General features: G+C 42.4%; 2 protein-coding genes across 3 annotated transcripts in view; one reads left to right on the plus strand and one right to left on the minus strand.

The window, feature by feature from the left end:
• Positions 1-14,107, minus strand: part of Cfap52 (cilia and flagella associated protein 52) — a 38,164-nt gene extending 24,057 nt beyond the window's left edge. The window contains exons 1-3 of the mRNA XM_028780161.1: positions 13,987-14,107; positions 3,580-3,779; positions 3,075-3,211 (exon numbers count right to left, since the gene is read on the minus strand). Coding sequence (XP_028635994.1) covers positions 3,075-3,211; positions 3,580-3,779; positions 13,987-14,056 — 407 coding nt within the window. The 5' untranslated portion in view covers positions 14,057-14,107. The remainder of the gene's footprint in view (positions 1-3,074; positions 3,212-3,579; positions 3,780-13,986) is intronic.
• Positions 14,108-14,913: 806 nt separating this feature from the next.
• The window catches only part of Stx8 (syntaxin 8), a 229,746-nt gene continuing 227,659 nt past the window's right edge, over positions 14,914-17,000 (plus strand). The window contains exon 1 of one of the 2 annotated variants that reach the window (XM_028780195.1): positions 14,914-14,964. In XM_028780195.1, the coding sequence (XP_028636028.1) occupies positions 14,948-14,964 (17 nt within the window). In that variant the 5' untranslated portion in view covers positions 14,914-14,947. The remainder of the gene's footprint in view (positions 14,965-17,000) is intronic. The other variant, XM_028780196.1, reaches the window with a different exon arrangement.

Here is a 17,000-nt window from a genome sequence, read left to right on the forward strand (position 1 = left end):
GTGTAATGTGGATATAGGTTTGTATATGTGCATGCATACATATATAGCACTATGGATTGCTCATAACTATATAATCAATAATGCTTTGAAAGTGGCCATAGGAGCTGGAGGTGTGTGTAGGTGAGTGCTAGAATGTGCTCTTAGCATGCTCCAGGCCCTGGGTTCAACCCTCAGCATTTTTTTTTAAGTTAGGGAATGAAACCCATTATTTCATTGCCTAACTAAAAACATTAATAAATGACATCATTCAAGAGTTTTTAGCCAATGGAACCCTTTATGGAGAGGGAAGATGCAGGGAGACTCATATTTTTGAATTGTAGATCTTTTTTCCATTGTAGGACAACACAGCTTCTTACAAATCTTAGACAAATGTAGCTTTAATTTGTTTAGAAATAAGTGTGATTTTTTTTAAATAAATAGAGCATACCAGCATAGGGAGTAATTTGCCCAGTTTGAATTTGTGACACACGTATATGGTGTAATTCCACAGCCATTGCAAAGAATAGATCCACACAGATGTTCTGAATGGGAACTCATGGTGGTTTGGATGAAGATGGCTCCCATAGGCTCTATATTTGAATACTGGGGTCCCCTCTGGAACTTTTTTGGAAGGATTAGGAGGTGTGGCCTTATGGTATGTCTTTGAGGTGTCAAATGACTTAAACCATTCCCAGTGTCTCTCTTAGCCTGTGCTTCTGTCTTAAGAAGTGAGCTCTTAGCCACTGCTCCAGTGCCATGGCCTGTCTGCTGGCTGCCATACTTCCTGCCATGATGGTCATGGACTCTAACCCTCTAAAATTGTACACACCAAACTAAACACTTTCCTTTATAAGTTGCCTTGGCCAAGGTACTTTATCACAGCAGTAGAAAAGTAACTAAGACGCAGCTGTATTACGACACAAAGAGTGTGATAATATTGATACAAAAATTAATAAATTATTTATTCATTGGTTTATTAATTTACTTTGAAATCTGTATGCAGAAAGGCAAACCATAGAATGTTCATCACAATCTACTGTAGTCTTCATCTTCCCTTCATCCTTAAACCAGGAGGATTGGGTGGACTGAACCCCTGCCACAGCTTCAAAATTAGACCAACTGTCTGAAGCTAGCTGTCACAACCCTGCCTTCCTCACCACAGTGACCAACCAAAAATGGTCATATTGCACTTTCCTGGCCCAGCAAACGTTTATCCATTGGGTTCCTCAAGCACTAACTTTTTGCAAACAAATTTAAGATAGTGTAAAATCAAGGTCAAAGTGACAAGGGATTAATTAGCAGGTTTTCCAGAGGTGAGAGTTTTTCCCAGACAAGACTCCTAGCAGAGGATGGAGGTAAAGTGGCCTAGTGGCCAATCTCCAGGACCTCAGACGCTGGGACTTCTAAAATCTCTCCAAGTGTGCACACATGGCTGAGAACAGCTGCGTTTAACAGAGGTAACAACACCCACAGAAAATTTCTGGCTATATTTCTTATGTCAAAACAGTCAAAAGGGGGATGGCCCAGAGATGGTAGGAGTGTACTCACAAATGATTATTAAAGTAGCAAAAATCATGAAAACATTGGAAAATTTCTGTGCATTGAAAGGACATGGAACTATGTATCATTGTACACTTGTGAAGCTCAGATAAGAAAACTATGGTATGTGTAAAAGTATTTCAAGGTATTAATATCCATATATAGCCAGAGCTGAGTACCTCATCTGAGCTGCTTTTTTCTCATGGCCTTTTCACACATAACAACACACTCAGGTATGAGCAGACCAACAGAGGACCTGGGAAGGGCCAAGATACTCGGTGTCTATGGAAATACACCTGGTGGATTCTACACAAATCGTGTGTTCTCCAATACCACCTATGCTCCTTAACACAGAAATAGGAGTACAGTTTTCATTGATTGTCCTACAGAATATAATGCTGTCTTCTTCTATACAGCCCAGAAAATGACACTTTTAGGTGTGCGTGCATGTGTGTGTGTGTGTATGTGTGTGAATTTTTTTTCCAGTTTAACTTTATGTATGTTCTTTGTCATATACTACTGAGTTCATCAAAGGGCAAAGACCATGACTTGTGGGGCAAGGTAAAAATATCCCCTCTGGAGTCATACTTTGTGTCCCAATGCTGCCACTTACAACTTCTGACTTCAGTTGTTCAGCTGCGACTGGGCACTGCCACTTCCATTCTAAAGGGCAGGTATGAGGCTCAAACGAGCTACTGCAGTTAAAGTTCTCAGCACACACTTGTCACACAGTATGTACTCAAAGTACCTTCGTCTTTGATAGTGACTCTATCATGCTTATGGTCACGACGTCTTTGACAGCAACAGTGTTTGAATATAGGCACACACAATATCATCCATGACTCTTAGATCCCAGATCGATCAAATCAGACTGTCAAATAGCTGGGTCCTGGCAGCAGGGAGACAGATGACCAGGTGATGTCCATGTGGTCTCAGAGCTAAGGGTCACTCTTCTTAGCTACTTTTTTTTTCTCATAGCCTTTTCTTTTCTTCTTTCTTTCTTTCTTTCTTTCTTTCTTTCTTTCTTTCTTCCTTCCTTCCTTCCTTCCTTCCTTCCTTCCTTTCTTTCTTTCTTTTTTTGTTTCGTTTTTTGAGACAGTTTTTCTCTGTATAGCCCTGGCTGTGCTGGAACTCACTCTGTAGACCAGGCTGGCCTCGAACTCAGAAATCCGACTGTCTCTGCCTCCCAAATGTTGAGATTAAAGGCGTGCACCACCACTGCCTGGCTCTCATGGCCTTTTCATACATAGCAGCACACTCAGATGTGTGTAGACCAACAGAGGACCTGGAAAGATATTTGATGTCTGTAACACCTGGTAGAAGACATGTTAGTAGCTGGGTGGTGTGGCAGGTGGATCTCTGCGTCTGAGGCCAGCCTGGTCTACAGAATGAATTCCAGGACAGCCAGGGCTACACAGAGAAACTGTCTTTAAAAAAAAAAATGAATAAGCAAACTTTCCCTGAAGAAGAAGAAAAAGAAGGAGGATGAGGAGGAGGAGGAAGAAGAGGAAGAGGAAGAAGAGAAGAAAGAAGCAAGTCATGTAAGAATTCTTTACCTTCCATCATCTGGGCCACCAAGTGAAACCAAGTAGAGATCATTGGGCGAAAAGGCCAGGGCTTCGATTTTGCCCTTGTGGAGTGACAGCCGAGAAATCAGCTCCCTCTTCTTAAAGTCCCACAGAATGATGTCTGCCTGAGAGGCAAGAATACACTGTTAGATCCTAGACAGGCTTTAGTGGAAGCTGAAGGGATGGCTACCTCTCTTGGTGAGAAATACTCAGTGATGTAACTTCCCTCTATTGGACTACATGGTATAAACATGACAGACAGCAACAAAGTAGAAGCATATCTAAGCTCAGCATTTGTAGTCACAAGCTGCAGCATCTGGTATAAAGATACCAGAGTCTTTCAGGGGCAGCTTGACGGTGGCTGAAACCGAGAGAAGGCACAGCATGAAGGGAGGACAACTGAGAGCACAGAGCCAGGAAGCTGAAGTCAGACAGCTCTTCCAGGGAGGCACCTCTAAGTAAACCCCCAGTGAGTGGTTTCCATTTTATTCACCTTGAAACCCATGAATGTGACTTGTCCAGAGGCAATATAATCTCCTTCCTTGGAGATGGTCACACAGGAGACGTTGTTACCATGGCCGTGTAGGAAATTCTGCTCATTAGTATTTATTGCCTGGATGAGGACAGTGCAACCCAGGGGATAGATCAGGTGCTCCTGGTCAGGATGGCATTTGAGACCATTGGGGACATGTCCTAAAAGAGAGAGATTAAAAATAACTATAGCCAGGTGCAGATGTGGCTGGTGTGTTTGTTTGTTGTTTTTATTACAGTACAAAAGACAACACTTCTGACATCAACTTTAATTCAACTTAAACAGGAATGGAGTAATAGGTAATTGTATTCCACGGACAAAGAAGCTGGTGTAACACAATTTTTCTCAGACTTTGATGTGCTTGAAACTTCCCAGGGAGCTGGTTAAAATGATTCCAGTTTCAAGTTTGGAGTGAGCTAGGATTCTTCATTTCCAACTAGTTTACAAGGGATGCTGATGTCTGGAAACCTCACTTTGGACAACAAAGCCCAAGGTAGGTTCTTTAATCCTGAGAAGAATGGATATATATGTAGGTGGCGGTGTCCTTTCCCTAATTGGTTCTTGATTGTGTCAATAAAGACAGCGGAAGCTAATTGTTGTGGGAAGGAAAAAAAGGTGGGATTTCTGCGTCCCAGGAGGAAGAGGAGGGAACAAAATAGAAAGGTGGCTTGTGGGCCAGGCTTTGGGGAGAGGAGCATGGACGCCATGTAAGGCCTGGGGGTGGCTGATCTCACAGCATAGTACAAGCCATACGACTGGGCAAGGAGCAAGTGATTATAAAATTACATGCAACATGTATAAGGCAGCTTATTGGGGGGATGACCTATAGACGCAGGGAACATATGAGTACTTATGGCAAACATTTAAAGACAAAAGTTTTGCTTATTTCACTTTGCAAAATCTCCTCCAGGCTCATTCATCATTTTGCAAATGGCATGATGGCCATCTTTTAAAAGGCTGAATGACATTACAGTATGCCTATGTGCATCTCTTAATTTCTTTATCCATTCATTTATTGATGGGGTATATCTATATCTTGACATAGATCTATAAACCTGCCTCCAGGTTCCTGCCCTGTTAGAGTTCCTGTCCTGACTTCCTTTGACAGTAACAATGACATAGACGTATAAGCCACATAAACCCTTTCCTTCCCAACTTGCTTTTTGGTCATGATGGGTTCATTACAACAATGATAACCCTAACTAAGGCATACCCAGAAGCGGGATTGCTGGACCATATAGTAGCACTGGTTTTCTTTACTTCTCTTTTTTTTCTCTCTCTAATGGCTGGGCCAATTTACATTCTCAGGACAGTATACAGAGGTTCTCTTTTTCCAACATCCTCACCAATACATGCCATCTTTTGTGCTTTTTACAGTGGTCATGCTAACCAACCTGCAGTGATACTTTACTGTATTTTGATTTGCATTTCCCTCTTGAAGGGATGTTGAGCATCTGATCATATTCCTAAGGACCATTTGTATGTCTTTTGAAAACTGCGTGTTCAGTTTTTCTGCTTAGGTTTTAATAACTCTAGAGCATATCATGCCAAGTGAAGTAAGCCAGGCATAGAAAGAGAAATGTGAAATGGAACCTTACATGGCTGAGCTTATAGAAACAGAGTAGGGTAGTGGTTGACAGGGGTGGAAGAAATGGGAAGATAAGGGTCCAAGGGTCCCATGGTCCAATGGTCCAATTTTGTGAGATGAAAAAGTTCTGAAGATCTGGTATATAGCACAGGGACTACAGTTAGTGTCCTAGGTGGGTTTTTGTCAACTTGACACAAGCTAGAGTTATCTTGGAAGAGGAACCTCAAATGAGAAAATGCCTCCTTCAGATTGCCTGTGGACAAGTCTGTAAGGCAGACTTGCTTAGTGATTGATGTGGGAAGGCCCAGTCCACTGTGGGAGGTATCACCCCTGGACAGGTGGTATAAGTAAACAGATTGAGGGGCTGGAGAGATGGCTCAGCGGTTAAAAAGCACTGACTGCTCTTCCTGAGGTCCTGAATTCAATTCCCAGCAACCACATGGTGGTTCACAACCATCTGTAACAGAATTCAATGCCCTCTTCTGGTGTGTCTGAAGAAAGCAATAGTGTACTCAGATACATAAAATAAATAGCTAGTAAGCAGCGTTTCTCCATGGTCTCGGCTTCAGCTCCTGCCTCCAGCTTCTTGCTTGCTTCTCTAGCTCTTTTCCAGTTCCTGGCTTGACTTCTCTCAGTGATGGATTGTGATCAGGATGTATGTGTAAGGCAAATAAACCCTTTTCTCCCCAAGTTACTTCATGGTGTCGCTATTGCAGTAACAGAAAACCTATGACAGTGATACTGCAGTGGCAGTGTCTGCTCCTTACGACTGTTGATCTTTGGTATTTTCAGCATAACACGCACAGATGTGAAAACATTAAATGTGCTGATCATTATCTTGGTTGTGGGAATTACTTCACAGTATTCCCATGTATCAGAACATCACTTGCACATTTTACATTCATTTAAAATATATTAAATATTTTATATTATTAGGTAATATGTGAATATTATAGTATTATATTATTGACTTATGAAATATATATTAAAATATTAAATACATTAAAAGAATATATATTGTTACTCAAATATGTTGCAATAAGACTCAAGGACAGGCAAACAACCTACAATCCACTGTTTTAGTTCTAAATGATGGCAAGTTCTTTGGAGAACCCCAGGGCCTCCCATAGTGAGGTGTCTTTCTTAGGCAGCTCCTCCCCTACAACTATTTGCCAAGAACCAATTCAACAAGGACAACTCCTCTGAATCAGTCTTAATAGGAAATAGTCATCTCGTGTTATTCATCTTAGAGAAGATTTTTTTAACTCTTTATTTTCCTTTGCAATGTGCTGAGGATCAAACCCCAGGATCTTGTGTACACTGGGTAAGTGCTCTACCACTGAGCTACATCCCAACCCCTGATTATCCTTTGTGTTTATCTTACAATATAAACTCTGAAGTCAGCTAGCATATTCTATTAAAGCTACAGAATGATTTAAATTATTTTAATTTTGTGATGCTGTATCACGAATCTTTTCTAAAAAGAGAGTATGTTTCTCTTTGAAATCTCTTTTATGTTCCCTTTTTATGTCTTTTTTATACAAAGCTCATATTACATTTATTACGGGTATTTAAAAATCTTTTTTTGAAGCTGGACTTGATAGAACTTGGTTTTAATAGCAGTATTTGGGTAACAGAAGTAGGCAGATTTCTGTGAGTTGGAGGCTAGCATGGTCTACATAGTGATTTCCAAGACAGCCAGGGATACACAGTGAGAACCTGTGTCAAAAAACAAAAACAAACAAACAAAAAGAAAAAGGAAAGAATGGAAAGGAAAAGAAAAAGCCAAAACAACAAAACCTAAAAAGTCTTTTTGATTGCTTTTTTGTTCCCCATTTAAAAAAATGCATATTTGTTAATATAGTTTTCTTGGATTTTAAAAAAGTCTTTGATGCATGGCAATTGTAAGAATTTATTGGCTACAATGAATTCCCTTCCTTCTATCCCTCCCTCTTTTCCTTCCTTCCTTCCTTCCTTCCTTCCTTTATTTATTTATTTATTTATTTTGAGACAGAGTCTTACAATGTAGCTCTGTATGACCTGGAACTTGATATGTAGATCAGGCTGCTGTTAACCCCGGTGAGAGCCACTTGCCTCTGCCTCCCCAGTGATGGGATTAAAAGTGTGTGCAACCATACCCAGCTCCTTCTTTATAGAAGTTCTTAAGAAAGTAAATTTAGTGTTTTTCACCTATTCCTACTAAGACTATATAATTTTGTTCCTAATTTTGGACTCTATATAAACATTCATATGGCTACCCATATGGTAAGAGTAAAATAAGATCATTGCTTCACCCTTCACAGGAATAACACGTTCCAGGTGGATCAAAGATCTAAATGTGAAAAACAGCACCTAATGTTTGCACAGGTGTGAGAAATGGCTTTTTAACCAGGAACAAAACCCAGTTAGGTTGACTATTATCCAATTGTGTTTAAGTCTGAATTTCTAGCTACAAATGGCAAAATGAAAAGAAAAGCCCAAACCTGAAGGGATTTGTAACATACAGAGATTAAAAGGGATTCTTGGTTAATATGCAAAGAGCTTTTACAAAGCAAGAACAACAGCAGCAGCAGCAACAACAACAACACAATCCAGGAATATGAATGGGCAGTTTATAACAAAAGATTCTGAAAAATCAGTAAGCATGTCAAAAGACAAGCCTTTATTTTGGGGTTAGAGATAAATTGGGGTCAAGGTTGGGGTTAAGGTTGAGGTTGGGGTTGGAGTTAGTATTTGGGTAGGTGCTGCTTTGGGGATTGGATTGTTTTTGGGCTTGGAGTTGGGTTTGGGGTTGAGGTCTGGTGTGTGGTGGTTTGATTTAGAATGATTCCCATAGGCCCAGATTTGAGTGCTTGGTTTCCAGTTGGTGGGACTGTTTAGGTCAGGATCTGGAGGTGTGGCTTTGATGGGGGCAATGGTGGGATATTACTGGGAGGGGTTCAAGGTTTCCAAATCTAACGCCAGGCACAGTCTCTTTCTCTCTCTCTGCCTACTACTTGTGGATAAAATAAAAGCCCTCAGCTACTGCATCGATGTCCTGCCAACCTGCAGTCTGCCATTGTTCCCACCATGTTGGTCATGGACTCACCTTCTGAAAATGTAAGCACTACCCCAGCTAAATGTTTTCTTTTATAAGTTGCCTTGGTCAAGGTTGTTTGGTTTCAGACTGGGAATAAGGGACTGAGGTGCATATTTTACTTATCAAAGCAGACCTGGCTTCTAGGTTCTCCCAGCATCCTTCAGTCCCTACCTGGCTGGCATACCCTCCCCCCAGCTCTGAACTTTCCTGCCCAGGGGTTGGGCTTCCCATCCCCCAGAGGCTCCTCTCTATATAATCCAGACATTTTGATTTCCCCTCTCTTGCTCTCCCTTCTTCTCCTCTTCTCTCTCTGCTAGTGACCTTTCTCTCCCTGATCAGATGGTGACTCCATGGTGACTCCCTGGCCTCAATTCTTGAGAGGCCAGTGAACTTGCCCAAGATCAGCTTCCCAATAAACCTGCCTTTAATATATTCTAATGTGACTTGAATTGGCTCATTTCACCAGCGGAGAAATAACCTATCAATGGTGTCTGTTCGTGGCACTAGAACATTAACTGAGGCAGAAGTTAGTATCAGGGAGGACCATATTGCTGTAGCAAGCCTGTTCTTGCTTCTTGTTAGTGAAGTGTGGACTTCGGGACTTTGACTTAGGGCAGAGGATGAGTTGTTGTACGCAGGGATGGATAGGCCATCCTAGGAGGAGCATGGAAGACAGACGTGCTGACTGCAATGTAAACCATGGAGGCCCCGCTTAGGAGGTTTCAGAGGTGAGTAGTGTCAGCGAATGGACTAGAGACCATTTTTGTGATATTTTGGCAAAAAAAAAAAAAAAAGTTGCTTCATTTTTGCCCTTGTCCTAAGAATCTTCCAGAGGCTAAATGCACGAGTTATGGATTAAAGTCAATGGACATAGGAGGTGGCAAGACAATTTAGTACTGACGATTCATGACAAGATGTATGTACATTTGAGGAGAGAAAGAGCACCAGGAAGAGTAATGTTGGAGCCAAGTCTCATGCTCAGGGGGAGGAGAAGTTGAAATACAGCCTGGATGCTAATATGGGATAGAGGGTAACGCCTTACCCAGCTAATCTTGCATCTTGCCATAAGGAAAGCATCAACAAGTCAAAACATATGCAAATGGATGCAAGAAGGGGACTGGTTTCCAACCACTTTAGCCACCTGGTTTTGGCTTTGTTGGGATGAATACAGAAGTAAAGAGTTTTGGAATCTTCTGGCAGTTAAGGAAATCCCCTGAGATTTGGGATGTGGTGAAAGGATGGAAAATTTTAACTTAGACCTGAAAACTCAGCTTGGGACCCTCGGACCCAGTTGGAGTCAAAAACAAGAACTCCACCTCCCACTCCCGGTGAAGCTAGCTAACCATAAGAGCAGATGGTCCGGGTAAACAGTTCTAAGAAAAACAGGGACAGAGAGCATGTGAGCCCCAGATGGTTTGACCTGCCCCTGAACCTGGTGTTATGCTAAGATAGTGCGTACCAATTTTAAAGGAGCCAATGAGGCTGCTGTGCTTCCCTACCCGCTTGGTTGTGGTTTTACCCCATAAAAGCTGAAGTTTTTTACTGCTTGGGGCGATCTCCTCTACCCCTGCATGGGATACGAGTAAAGTCCCAGCGCTTGAATAAATCCTCTCGTTGTTTGCATCAAGCTCTGCCTCTCCGGTTTGAATTGGGGTATGTGCATTTCTTCGGAGGCTGAGTGGGGTCCTAGGTTCTGTGGCCTTTCAGTGGTAGGGGTGTCCTTTCCTGGTGGCCTGGAAAGCCTTAGTGTGAAGCTAGCTGTGAAAGTGATACCTGGATTGCATTGGAGACACCAAGATGTTAGAGTCCAGAACCATGGTATGTCTGCTGAGGAGAGCTGTAAACGGGGTGGGGACCAAGTCGAAGAGAGAGAATGCTGTTGAGCCAACAAGATGGAAGGAGTTGGAGATCTAAAAGCCCTCTAAGCCAGTGGTTCTCAACCTATGGCTTGAGACGCCTTGGGGGAGGGTGTCAAATGACCCTTTCACAAAGTCATCTAAAACCATGGGAAAACACAGATATTTATAATTCATAACAGTAGAGAAATTATAGTTATGAAGTAGCAACAAAATAAGTTTATGGTTGAGGGATCACCACAATGTGAAGATCTGTATTCAAGGGTCACAGCATTAGGAAGGTTTGGAGCCACTAAGCCCTTTGACAGCAAACATAGACTTACAGAAATTGCAGTTTGCTCTCCTGGGTTTTGGTCTCCCTTTGTTTTTTTCCTCTCATTGCCACTTTTTCTTCAGGTTTGGAATGGTAATGTATATTCTGTGTTATTGTATGTTGGTGTATGCAGTTTGCTTTTGATTTTACTGGGGGGCTACAGTTAAGAGATTGCCTGGAGACTCAGAAGAGACTTTATACTTTTAAACAGTATTGAGACTCTGAAAGACTATGGACACTTTGGGAGTTACACAAAATGCACTTGCATTAAGATGTGGCTACCAAGTCTACTGGGGCTAAAGAGTGGAATGTGGTGGTTTGAATGGGAATGGCCTGCACAGCCTCATATGTTTGAAGGCTTGGTCCCTAGTTAGTGGGACAGTTTGAAAACATTTAGGAGGTTGGTCCCATTGATGATGTATCATTAAGCAGTCTCTCTCTGTCTCTCTCTCTCTTTCTCTCTCTCTCTGCCTATTGCCTGTGGATAAGATATAAGTTTTCAGCTTCAGGACTCACCCTCTGACACTGTAAGCAAGCCCCCAGTTAAATGAGTTCTTATATAAGTTGTCTGGTTCACAGCATCTCTTCACAGCAATAGAAAAGACAGGTGTGCATGTCTTTAGTTACATAGTTAAGAGTCTTAGCTGCAAACAAAAAGAATCAACTCTGGCTAAATATAGCAGAAAAATAATCTCAAGAAAGGAACACAGGATTGACAGGCAGTGTAAGAAATCTACTTGAAAAGTGGGCAGTGGTAACGAGAAAGCCAGGCCAGGTGACACAGGACCCAGGCTCCCATGATCATGATACTGCAGAGACAAGGCAGCATTTGATACCCACAGTGCTTCCCTCCCTCAAGAAGAGAAGTGGTGTGTGTGTGTGTGTGTGTGTGTGTGTGTGTGTACTCCTGAGGATGATGTTGGATATCTTCTTCTATGGCCCTTTACCTTATGTTTTGAGATAGGGGCTCTCAGACACATTGGTTGGTTAGGCTGACTCTGAGGATCTGCCTGTCTCCTACCCCAGCCCTCCAGTCCTGGGGTTACAGATACACACCAGCATGCCCAGCTTTTCACGTGACTGCTGAGGACTCAAACTCAGGGTCCTCATGGTGGCACCATAGCCATTTTATCAATGAAGCCAATTCTCTTTCCTAAAGGTCTGTATTCAGATGAAAAATGCCTTATTCTTATCTTCTGATGTATATATATATATAGCCTTTGCCTATTTGAGAAATAAAGTGATGTCATTGTTTTAATAACACTTTTAGGCTTTTACCAAATAGCCATTTATATTTATTATTATTAATATTGTTATTATTGCCATTATCTTTTTCAGGAGTTTAGCTCTTTATAGAGATCCAGAAAATAAACCATATGGTTTATTTTAGACTCTTGGAACCATATGGTTGGTGTTGCAGCCAGTCATCTCTGCTAGTGTAGTGTGAAAATAGCTCCAGACAGCACCTAAACAAAGGACATGGCTGAGTCCCAATAGAACTTTATTTACAAAACACACAGTGGGACAAATCTGGCCAGCAGATTCCTGACCGATCTGTTGTTGTTGCTGTTTTTAACTTATAAGAGCTCTGGCTATAATGGAAAACCAGTTGATTGTGATCAGACTCTCAATAGCAGTAGCCTGATGTTTTCATATCTGACACAATTATAGTTTGTTTACATAATAAATTCACATTGGAGTGTAATACCAAGTACAGTTACATATATGCATCACCATTTTCAAATTTAAATTTAATAACACAACAGTTACCATGAGTTCTAATTTTGCTTTCAACTTTTTGTTTGTTTGTTTGCTTGCTTTAGCTGTCCTAGAACTCAGTATATAGACTAGGTTGGCCTTGAACTCAGAGATCTGACTGCCTCTGCCTCCCAAGTGCTGGGATCAAAGGCATGTGTCACTATGCCTGGCTTAATTTCAACATTTGATTAATTCTATGGAAACTCTAAGCTCCATTACCTGGTGTTTAAGGCCTCTGACTTCTAAGCCCAGTCCCTCCTCCCCTCCTCTCCCCACCTTGATCTTCCAGTCCTGAAGCTTCACGCTCTGTTTCCCAGGTTTCCTCCCTGTTCTGACTACTTGCTATGATCTGCACCCCAGTCCTTAGCTCCTGGTTAAAGACTATTTATTTAAATTCAAAAGGAGTCTTTTCACAAGAAAAAAAAATTCAGTCTTTTCTTGGCTTCTTTCAAATCTGCAATAAGTACTTTTTCCCTCGTGCTCAGGAGAAGTCTCAGCAAGAGTGTACACTACTCTGGCAGAGGACCTGAACTCACTTCCTAGGACACACATCTTGTAATGCCACTGCAGCCAGATCTGGTGCCCTCTTCTGATCTTCATGGGTACCTGCACTTACATGTTCATTCCTCCACCCCATAAACATAATTAAAACTAAAATAAGGAGCCGGAGAGTTGGTTCAGCAGTGAAGAACACTGGCTTCTTTCCCAAAGGACCCAACCTTGATTCCTAGCACTCACATGGGACTCACATGTGTCTATAACTCTAGTCCCAGCAGATCTGATGCTCTTTTCTGGCCTCCTTGGCCACTGGTTTACAGACATGCACTGCAAGCAAAACACCCATACAGAGTTAAAAAAAAAAAAAAACTTAAAAAAAAAAGAAGCAACCTTCCTCCCAAACTTTGATATCCTTTTCTGATTCTCTCCTTACTGTGTTAGCAAGAATTCAGTTATGGGGTAGAGAGGTGGCTCAGTGGTTAAAAGCATGGGCTGTTCTTCCAAAGGACCAAGGTTCAATTCCCAGCACTGGCATGGCAGGGCAAAAAAACTAATGCACGTACAATAAATTACTTAAAAAAAATCAGTAACAGATCTTGTGTGCCTTTGCACTGACTGGCTCACTAGAATATTTTTTTTTGCAGTTTGCTAGGGGTCATTTATCAGTAATATTTGTTCATTTGTGAAGACAGTGGTGGCTCAGATACAGAAGACACTGGCTTTCAATTAGAACGGCATACTACAACGAAGACTCAGGAGCTAAGGCCCTTTAATCAGTAATCGGTCTGCACCTTACTACCTAAAGCTTTCAGGCATTACAACACTCCGTTTTAAAAAATTGATTTTCCCCCTAAAATTTAATTCCTTGCCTTTTTGCAACACCCCAAACACAGCATTTTCTTCTCAATGTTTACAGTGACAGTGACAAGTAAAGTGTGAGCACAGCAGGAAGGCCCCTCCAGAATTAACAAGGTTTCTCCTGTAATGTCCTACTTCCCTCCCATCCTGGTCTTAAACCTTTGAGGGAATCTTACTTTAGGAGAGAGCTAGAGATCCTTACTCACGCTCCTACAGAGTTTGGTCTCTGGAGCTTTATCTGAGCTGTTACACCCATGCCAATTCCTGAGGCTCAGGAATGAGGCCAAGATCCTTCACCATCCTGGGGCTGGTGGTGCCTGGCCACACTCTTGCCACTATCCCCACTGCCTCTCAGGTGCTACCAGGTCAGCATCTCACTGTCCCTGAGATACCAAATCACGATTATTTTAGGCCTCACCATTGAAGCCGATCACAGCTTCAAGCTCGAGTTCGCCTACGTCGTTTTCGGGTAAAACTTGTTCTTCCATTCTGGAGAGTTTCAGCTCATTGATTCTTCAACTCCAGGGTGCAGCGTCTCCTGGTCGTTATGGTAACTGGAGCACGCATGCGTGGTAGGTTTACGCTGGAGCAAAAACCCAGCCCACTGAGTTTGAGTTGATTTCCCCTCTTGAAAATGTTGGAAAGACTTCTTATTATGTATTTTATTCATTCTGGAAATGTAGGTGGTAGGTTGACGCTAAGCACGCAAAGTAAATTTCCTCGTCTCGTGTACATGTCTGTGACTTTTTTAAACTATAAAATTAAGTCCTTCATGATGATTATTAAAAATAATTGAACACAGAATAACTGAGCACAGAGAATTGCCTCTGATAAATAGGTTGTTATTTAAAAAGAACATGGAATTTGTACTTCCTTGTAAAAGAAATTTTTAAAAAAGATCACTAAAAACGTTTTAGTTCAGTATGCAACTATTTTTATGTATGTATGTATGTATGTATGTATGTATGTATGTATGTATGCATATTTCCTGCCTCAGCCATCCAAGGGCTGGAATTCCAGGCTTGAGCTATCACACCAGGCTTGTTTTGCTGTTTTTAAATTAAGAAAAAAATTCAGAGAGCCGAAGTTGAAGCGCTTCCATCCCCTGGGAAAATGTTTTGTGCTCCACAATTTAACCATTTTCCTTGAGTCCAGAAACTCATATGAATTAACAAAACTCGATTTTTGCAACCTATTGTCTCCCAGGGGTACGCTTTGGGTGGTGGGGGCGTCGTTCTGAGGTCAATAAAACAGGTTTCACTTTGCAAACTCTGGGCTCGGGTCGCTCACCCTCTGAACTGCGGGGAATGAGCTTCGCGGGCCGCCGTAGTCAGCTGCTACGAGCAGGAAGTGTCCCAGCTACGGGCGGAGACTGCACCATGGCCCCAGACCCCTGGTGAGTTGCCGGTGATGGCAGCAGTGTAGGGGGGGGTTAACTTAGGGGACAGAACTGGCCTCCAGGGACTGGCAGAGACTCTGGCCATCGTTGAGCTCGAGGCTGGCGGCCTTAGGGATGAGGATCAGGCGAGGATCCTCCCACTGTTAAGGGGACTCAGCTACATACTGCCTACCCGGTGCTAACTCTGTGGTCCTAGGGCAGACTATGACCTGGAGGGAGCTAGGACTTGAGCAATCGAGTATTTGCCTCCCTTTTCTGGGGCTTCTCGCCCATCCTGCTTATAGCTGACTGCATGCGTAGACTTCCCCCGGCTCCTGTAAAGTGAGGTCAAAATAACCTTTTGGTGGGATATCCCTTCACCCATTAGTCCCCAGAAAGGGAATAAACTGAAGTTCACACTCCATGGTCACTATTTAGTTAGTAGCTAGCTGGGCACGGGTGTTATGGGCTCTTCACAGAGAACTTGTAGGACTCTGAGAGAGAAATTTGGCACTTGTGATAAGGCGTTTACCCTTTCCTGCATCAGTAGAATGAAGACTAACGTCAGCAAGAAGTAGTGCAGAAAGCACCTGATAAGGACCATTTATTCAGCAAAGAAGCCCCAAGGAGAGAATGATGAAAAATATCTTTATACAAGGAACCAACTGCTATGAAGTCCTGACCTTCCTGATCAATAATTTATAACACTGCATTTCTATAAAATTTGTGTTGGAGAATGCCTTACGTTGGTGTTTCTGGTACAGTTTATAGTTGTTTGAGGGAAGACAATTTTGAGTATTAAGAGAGCGGATCCCAAGGTCAGAAGTAGAGTTACCTGGGATCTAGACTGTTTGGGTCAGTTGCTGAGTTGTTTGTTGTTTGTTTTTCAGTGTCACGGAGAGCCCAGGTTGATCTTGAATTCCTGATCCTTTTGCTTCAGTCTCCAAAGGGGTGACATTACAGGCCTCTGCCACCATGCACAGCCAAATTGTATACACCCCTGGTAGAAAATTTGGAGACTACTAAATATCTGAAGGAAAAAAAAGGGTCTTTGTCACTTGGAAACAATCAGTGCTCACTTTTTTTTTTCAATGCATTGTTTGACTCTATATCCTTCTTGTATTTTACAAAACGGGAAGCATTTCTCCATCTTGTTAAGTAGTCTTTTTTGTTGTTGTTGTTGTTTGTTTGTTTTTGTTTTTCGAGACAGGGTTTCTCTGTGTAGTCCGGGCTGTCCTGGAACTCACTCTATAGACCAGGCTGGCTTCGAACTCAGAAATCCGCCTGCCTCTGCCTCCCAAGTGCTGGGATTAAAGGCGTGTGCCACCACCGCCCGGCTAGTTAAGTAGTCTTAAAGCCATGATTTTTAATGCATATCAGTGCATCATCTGAATGTACACAACTTATTTCAAATTTTAGCTCAGTGGTAGAACGATTGTTTACCACATGCAAGACCCTGGGTTTGGTCCCCAGCAAGACAAGACAAAGCTTTCAGCTGTCAAATGAGAAAGTCACTGAGACAAATAATTAAGACTAACAGTGTCTTGGGGAAAATTCTCCTGTAAGTCTGATCTCATTAGACTCTCGTGCCACGCTCTGCAGGGAACTGACTTCTGCTCATCTGTCCTGCTTAAACTGTCCCTCCCTCCCAGGACCACCACGTGGCAGGGCATGCCAGGCATGCTTTCTTCTTTCGTCTTTGCTTATGCCATGTGCCTTCCACAGTGTTTAGACTTTGCTCCTCCTTCCCATAGGGAAATCTGCTTTAGTCTTTCTTACAAGTCAGCCCAAAGTATCCTCTTGTGGTCCAGCCCATCCGAGTGCCTCATCAGTCATCAATCTCTCCCTTCTCCGGCTCTAGAGACACTTAAGTTAGCTCCCGCTCCTCGTCGACAGGATTTTGTTATGGGTTTAATATGTCTGATGTGCTGTCACAGCTGGACTGAAGCTCCTGTCTTCATAGATGATGGTGTTGTGGGATCTGGGGCTAGGGCCGTTTTTCTTATTACTCTGCTGTATCTTTATTGTGTGTTTTTTTTTTTAACCACCTGCTC

This window comes from Grammomys surdaster, unplaced genomic scaffold, assembly GCF_004785775.1.
Source record: "Grammomys surdaster isolate TR1022 unplaced genomic scaffold, NIH_TR_1.0 364, whole genome shotgun sequence".
Lineage (NCBI taxonomy): Eukaryota > Metazoa > Chordata > Mammalia > Rodentia > Muridae > Grammomys > Grammomys surdaster.